The 7,500-nt window shown below is 43.3% G+C and overlaps 1 protein-coding gene across 10 annotated transcripts in view; it reads left to right on the top strand.

Moving 5' to 3' along the window:
* lama2 (laminin, alpha 2) overlaps positions 1-7,500 on the top strand; it is a gene marked incomplete at its 3' end in the record, with an annotated part of 276,178 nt that overhangs the window by 201,522 nt on the left and 67,156 nt on the right. For 8 of the 10 annotated variants that reach the window (XM_079525878.1, XM_079525885.1, XM_079525883.1 and 5 more), the window contains 4 exons: positions 496-689; positions 3,831-3,973; positions 5,420-5,518; positions 6,943-7,054. In XM_079525878.1, the coding sequence (XP_079382004.1) occupies positions 496-689; positions 3,831-3,973; positions 5,420-5,518; positions 6,943-7,054 (548 nt within the window). The remainder of the gene's footprint in view (positions 1-495; positions 690-3,830; positions 3,974-5,419; positions 5,519-6,942; positions 7,055-7,500) is intronic. The other 2 variants (XM_079525881.1, XM_079525877.1) reach the window with 1 other exon arrangement.

The raw sequence follows: 7,500 nt of genomic DNA, 5'->3' as shown, positions 1-7,500 counted from the left end.
CACGCACACACAGACAGACACACAGTGTTGGGTGGAAACGTTGGGTAGGTTACTGTATAGTTCTATTGTTTTATGTCCATATAAAACGAAAGGGAAGAAGAAGAGGGGGAAGAGAGGTCAATCAAAGAAAACAATCTTCATTTATCTATTCTACATATTTACGTTACACACTTACACCTGAGATAAGATATAAAGGTGCATGAGCATAGCAGCACATGTACAGTATATACTGTGCATGATATATTCAAGATTCAAGATGTTTATTTAAGTACATGCATTGTGAAAAACCTAGGTTGGGGGTGCTCCACAATACACAATATCCATATACTATGGACGTTAGTTAAGGTGCGAGAAAAACACACGCGAAAAACAAATCCATTTGTCAGTTGTTAAAAAAGTTGTTAAAAAAACTCAACATCCAAACATGACGATGAAGAAGAAGAAGATGATGATGATGATGCTAAGCTCTCTAACGGCGGCCGTGTCCCTCTCCAGGTGTGCCACTGGTTACCATGGTAATCCGCAGATGCCCGGCGGTCGCTGTGAGGAGTGTAAGTGTTCCCCGTGGGGGGCGTTGCCCAGACCGTGTGACCCCGCGACGGGCCAATGCCGTTGCAGGCCGGGGACGTCCGGGAGGTCATGTGACCAGTGCATGGAGAGGCATGTGTGTGGACCCGCCGGCATCACCTGTAAGACTAACACTTTACACTTAACCCATTCTGGGCGGGAACCCCTTTTGGTGTTTTAAACATTATGTTATAATTTAGCTATTGAAAAATAGCAGATCTACAAGCTCATAGCACGCCACCGAGTGGCGCGCTACGAGCTTGTAGGTCTGCTATTTTTGAAAAATCGTGAAAATATTTATTTCAGAAAACTGGAGGATTTAGAAGAATTCTTTTAAATTTCGAGGTCAGGCCTAAATGGGTTAAACCCTGTACTGTGACGTCCCTCAGGGCTCTGTATTAGTGCCTCTTCTGTTTTCACTCTATGCTAAATATCTTTGCTGAAAATAGCAGATCTCTACAAGCTCGGAGCATCTAGATCTGCTATTTTCCGCCAACGTTTCCCCCACATTACGGATGCTGGGGTTAAAGGATGACTTCCCCACTTTTCAACCTATCTTCATATAATTGGTCCTCCCTAATGTCCATGATAAAATAGCACAATCATTTTCTACTCTGTCTGTGTCTCATAGGAGGCTGTGGGCAGTTCAGAAACCCCTCTTCCAGTTGACGATGGTTCAGGCTGCATGTTTTGTTTTTGCTCATTTGAACACTGAACTGTTAATGAGCAGTCAAAGCTCTCTCTCACTCTGGTTGCCATGGGAGACACACAGGAGGACGGTGGCAGAAGTCATACTTTACTTTAGTCATTTAGAGAATCATTTCAACATCATTTAGATCTAATTTAAACTAGATATGACCATGATGGCAGGACCAATTCATGGCTATTATAGCATGGCTAGAGGTAAGTGCAGTGCGTGCGAGTGTGTGCGTATACACATTCTCTATGGAGAATAGAGGAGAACAGAGAAGAGACTCTGTGAGACATCAGGGAGACGTGAGTATTGCTCTCATCAGAGAGACGTGATTGAGTATTGCTCTCATCAGAGAGACGAGGGAGGAAATGAAGTGCTCACTCAGGTCTTCCATGTTGTCCATGCACGCTAACCGAGCTCCTCAAACACATCCTCAACGCTCCTCAAACACGCATGTTTTGGATTGTTTAGGATGGGATCGCGCCGCCTTTTTGGAAACGCCTGGCTGGTGTTGTACAAGAAGAATGTACACATGGAACTTGGTTCCATATTTGTACCCTCTTGGAGTTACAGAATGCGTAAGGGTCCATTTGGTTCCATAATAAAGAGTATATAATATGCTGAAACAGGTGTCAGAGGGTGAGGCTCGTTATCGTACGGTATAGCAGGGACAGTAACATACACATTTCTGAAGCCATTTGTAGTGAAACTCCGGAAAGATGTTTTTAATTAAATCATAAATGCTGACCTTATATACACTTATAAACACTCCACATACACACTAAACTTTCACCAACACTGACTCAGCCGTTACATTTTTAGGAGCATTCCACAACGTTTTGTGTGAATAAAACATTATTTTAACCTATTCAGGACGGGATCCCTTTTTGGTGTTATACGTTACCTATTGAAAAATAGCAGATCTACAAGCTCATAGCGTGGCACAGAGTGTCGCGTTATCAGCTTGTAGATCTGCTATTTTTTTTTAATCGTGAAAACATGTGCACATTTTTTATCATTATATTCTTTCCCAGTGAACATTTTTAATTCAAATCTTTGCTTCTGGGAGGTCCCTGAAACGACATATTTTGAGATGGGGTCCCGCGGCCAATTACATATATTGTTTAGGGTCCTTGACATGAAATAGTTTGAGAATCACTGACAAAGAAACATTATAGGTTTTCAGAAGACATTCGCAGAATCTGGTCTCACTCCTAAATGGGTTAATAAAGTATGTTTAGTACAACATCATTAACACAACTGTGGTGGCTGGAGGTGGTTCCTCTTTCTCCTCTACTGAGACATTTCATCCCAGTTGGGTAGGAGTAGGACACCTGCAGTTTGACAAGTACATTGCATGAAGCCCAATGTGTGATATGTCCCCCATGGCCCCCATGACAACTAGGAACATAAGGAACGGTGATGAGCATGGATATGGCTCCATGCATGTGTGCGTGTGTGTGTGTGTGTGTGTGTTTTATGCACGTGTGTGTGTTGCGGTGTGAAGCACGAGGCCTCTCGTTGGGGCAGCTGTGCTAAAGGCGTGTGTAATGGGGTGAGTCGTTGCTTATCGTTGGGCCATTACTTTAGTTCTCTCTCACAGTGCTTAAACACCACAGGTTTTTGCCCCACTATGCCTCCTGCACGGCAAAATCCATATAGTGTTGATTTAAATCAGAGCTGTGTACAAATGGAGGTTACACATCGTCACGATGTGTGTGTGTGTGTGTGTGTGTGTGTGTGTGTGTGTGTGTGTGTGTGTGTGTGTGTGTGTGTGTGTGTGTGTGTGTGTGTGTGTGTGTGTGTGTGTGTGTGTGTGTGTGTGTGTGTGCGTTGGTGTGGACAGGAACTTTGTTGGTTGACCCTTAAAGGCTCTTTACACTATTCTTTACACACGCCCTTGGCATGTAATGTGTGTGTGTGTGTGTGTTTGCGTGTGCGTGTGCGTGTGTGTGCGCGTGTACAGTACGTATTGGTTGTGTGTGTGTGTTGTAGCTTGTCAGAGATTGATAAAGTGGAAACAGCCTTTATATTATTTAATTTATGTTTGATTTCCCATGTCAGATATTTTAATTTCTGCAATAAATCAGCCTTAGGGTAGAGACGAATTCACACAAACACGCACGCACGCACACACACACACTACGCACCATGGAAGAACATGTATTCATGTTTCCGTGTGTTCACATATGAATGGTTACATGCCAATGGTGTGTGTTGATGAGTGTGTGTATGCGTGCGTGTGTTTGTTGAATTTCATGCATGAACAGTTCTGTCTTTCAGAGGCTGGGCTTGTTTAAACACAAACATGGTACACACACAAGTGCCCACATGCATTAACATGTATACTATATGCACACACACACACACACACACACACACACACACACACACACACACACACACACACACACACACACAGCTGAGCCTAGGACACAGCTTCTTAACTCTATTCATATTGGATTTAATTGGTTTAATTGCACACTCACTGGTGTGTGTGTGTGTGTATGTGTGTGTGTGTGTGTGTGTGTGTGTGTGTGTGTGTGTGTGTGTGTGTGTGTGTGTGCAGCTTGTGATGACGACTGCGCTGGCCTGCTCATCAGAGACATGGACGACCTGTACCGCACCATCACGGGCGTGACGCTGACCACGCCCCTTCCACCTCCTTATAAGGTCCTGTATCGCTTTGAGAACATGACGGAGGAACTCAAGGTACGCAAGACCTCTTCCTGTGTTTGTTGCACTGCCACACTGTCGGGTGGAAACCACATATGGCCCAAACTGTTACTTTTTGGGAAATGGGGGGAAATAATGACCTGTTCTGATGGATGGTTTAGTGTTAACACTTTTCACTGGTTGAATATTTTTGAAACCCGCACACAAAAATAAATCATAAATAGCTTCTGTAAAATAGTATTGTATAGGCTATTGTATGAATTTTTACTTGACACGTTTGTATGATGAAGTAGGGCATTGGCTTTATATTAACACGCTCACTGCCCCCTGGTGGATGCAAGTGCCAACGCTTGACTGCCGACCCGGATCTACTTGGTTTTAGTGTGATGCACGTCCGTTTTGGGCGTCCATTTTAGATGCTAAAATATTAGCGTCAATTCTAGCGAGCTAAAATGAGGCCATCCTTGCTCTTGAAAACACCAATGTTCCAATCGGGATCACCGGATAATCAGAAAAGACCTCCGAGCATCTGCGTTTTGTCAAAACCATGGAGAGCTCCGTAGATTTAGTGATTCAGCTTTTCATTCAGCCTGTATACAAGAAGCGAACAGCAGTGCACATGGGCGAAACCTGTCTAGGATCGCTGTAGAAGGAAAGGCCAAGCAAAATATATATATATATATATATATATATATATATACGACGGAGTGTTCTGTCAGAATCAGTTGATGGTTGGATTTTAATTGGAGGAACGTTCCGTCAAAAGCAGTTAATTTGTTAAAAAAGGAAAAAAGGAAGTTGAAGTATGGAGATACAAGGATTGTGGCAGACAGAGACGACTTGTAACTAGATAAATAATCATCATAAGCAATGTGATGGCAGTAGGACTTAATGTTCATGCCTGAATGAATCAGCCATCAAAGTAAATCAATTCCATTTAGGCCTGTCACAATTATTACATAGTTGCTGGATCGCAATTATTTGAGCTAATTCCCATTATTTTTGCATGGTTTAGAATGGTTTCTATTCATCAGTGTAGAAACAGCTGGATGAAATGAGTGTAGAAATGTCATATTTCCATCATTTCCATCGTTTCTTTCAACCACTTTCAATGTGGCGTCCCTAATTTGGGCACTTGGGGCCACATTTAAAAGCATACAATATGACTTGTTTTGGCCATACTATAGTACATTATTTCTTTAGATTATTGGCTGTGCATTAATTATCTACATGCTCACAACTATGTTTTTCTATTTCTTGGAAATGGAGCTTAAGTGGTTAAATGGTGGCTTGCATAGGTCCACCTGTATGTGATTTTCTACCTTCTATCTTCCTTTCTTACGATTTGAATACAATTTCTTCATTTCTGTGCAGAAACGTGCATACAGACGTCTGATACCACAGCCTGTACTGTATCAACCTAACACTATAGCGTATGCAGTTATTTGCTCCACTGAGTTGTTCCATGCTTTGCCTCCACAGCACATGCTCTCTCCCCAGAAAGCTCCAGAGAGACTGCTGCAGCTGGCGGACTCCAACCTGGGCTCTCTGGTCACTGAGATGGACCAGCTACACAGCAGGGTGACGTCTCTCTCCGACAATGCTTTTACTTTTTTCTCTCCAATTGTAGTTATATATATCATTTCTTTATATATATATATTTTTTTTTTAAAGATGGCTTGCTAGTTTAATTAGATTTTTGTTAGTTTAGCTTGAGATTTTATTAGTTTTAGTGTTAGTTTTATATATTAATATGGTGTATTTGCCAGGGGAAAATTGCTTAAGCAAAAATACTGCCATAGCTAAATGAAAGATAGATTACATATCCACCCAAAATAGTAAGCTCATGTATGAAATAAATAATGACAAAGAATGTTCTCTACGATTTTAGTTACACGCAATGCAGTTTAAGTTAGTTATTCTTTTCTGTAAAGCCTAGGTTTTATTTTCATTTCAGTTAACTAAAATGTGTCAACTACAATAACCATGGTGGGAGATGGACCCCAGTGTGCAGCTAAACCAATGGCCCAGGGTCATATCATTAAAACATTAAGATTTGAATGATAATACACCATACCACTTAACACGGCTTTCAACATGAATGATTGGACAACATGGAGAGATTCTTTTCCCCACACAATGTTTACACAAAGACAAATAACACTCAAACTCAAAATGTCATGTCAGGGTGTGCCTTTTTATTTTTTATGTTTTGCCTTGATATTTGCTGACAGCCATACCGCCATCCTCACTCCCATCACACACACACACGCACACATGCACACACGCACACACACACACACAAAAGCTAAGATGATGGTCTTGTCAAATCTTGACAAGACCTCTGGCCTCGTCTTTTGTGCGAGTGCGAGTGTGTCGGATGTATCGACCGCATGAGGTCGTGTTGATCTCGCAAACATTCCTCTGTCTATCACGTTGTTTGTTTTTGTCTGTTTCTCTGGCTTTCTCTGGCGTTTTTGGCGTGCGTGCGTGCGTGCGTGCCTGCGTGCCTCCGTGCGTGCGTGCGTGTGTGCGTGCCTGCGTGCGTGCGTGGCTGCATGCGTGCCTGCGTGCGTGTATGTGTAAGTGCGGACAAGACTGACAGTAGCGACCGGGGAATCAATAGTACACACACTCTATACTATTGATCACACCGCTGTTGTCATCTTCAGCTCAGGCATGTCCTCCTTCAAGCCTGGGAAGTCAACCATCTGTTCAGTTATTCAATAAATTAGTATATTTACTTATTTATTCTACTTATTCTGTCTCAAGTTTTCACAGTGGGAAAGGAACCAGTTAAGATACTGTACAAGATTGTAATTATAGTGTGTGTGTGTGTGTGTGTGTGTGTGTGTGTGTGTGTGTGTGTGTGTGTGTGTGTGTGTGTGTGTGTGTGTGTGTGTGTGTGTGTGTGTGTGTTTGCGTGCGTGCGTGCGTGCGTGCGTGCGTGCGTGCGTGCGGGCGTGCGTGCGTGCGTGCGTGCGGGCGGGCGGGCGTGTTTCCAGGCCACTAAGGTGTCTGCTGATGGTGAACAAGTAGTGGACGATGCTGATCGGATCCACAAGCGAGCTGAAGACCTGGAGAACTTCATCAGGGACACACTGCTCGGAGCCACAGGTACACCTCTCATCTCCTACACCTGTGTTTCTCTCACAGTGGGGTCTGGGGGAACCCAGGGGTCATCTCCTACACCTGTGGCTCTCTCACAGGGGTTGGGGGCCTCCAGGGGTCATCTCCTACACCTGTGGCTCTCTCACAGTGGGGTCTGGGGGCCCCCAAGGGTCCTTGAGAGTTATACAGTCTGTAACAAATGGACAAATGGTTCCATTTGCACGCTCTCAGAATTAGGATTTTAATGTTTATTGGCATCCCAGAGATAGAAAATGGTATTAAATGGGGGCCTGTGGTCTAATGCAAGGGTTCTCAACCCGTGGGTTGCGACCCCTAGGGGGGTCGCCAAATTATTTTGGGTTAGTCCCCAAATCATAAAAAAAACAACTGAATGGCTGGAAAATGGAAATGTGTTTGCGTAAGTGTAAGTAAGTAAGTCTATTTATTTAAGT

The sequence above is a fragment of the Electrona antarctica genome (genome assembly GCF_951216825.1).
Source record: "Electrona antarctica genome assembly, chromosome: 17".
In the NCBI taxonomy this organism is placed as follows: Eukaryota; Metazoa; Chordata; class Actinopteri; order Myctophiformes; family Myctophidae; genus Electrona; species Electrona antarctica.
The sequence above is the reverse complement of the archived record's forward strand: the minus strand, read 5'-3'. Positions and strand labels throughout refer to the sequence as shown.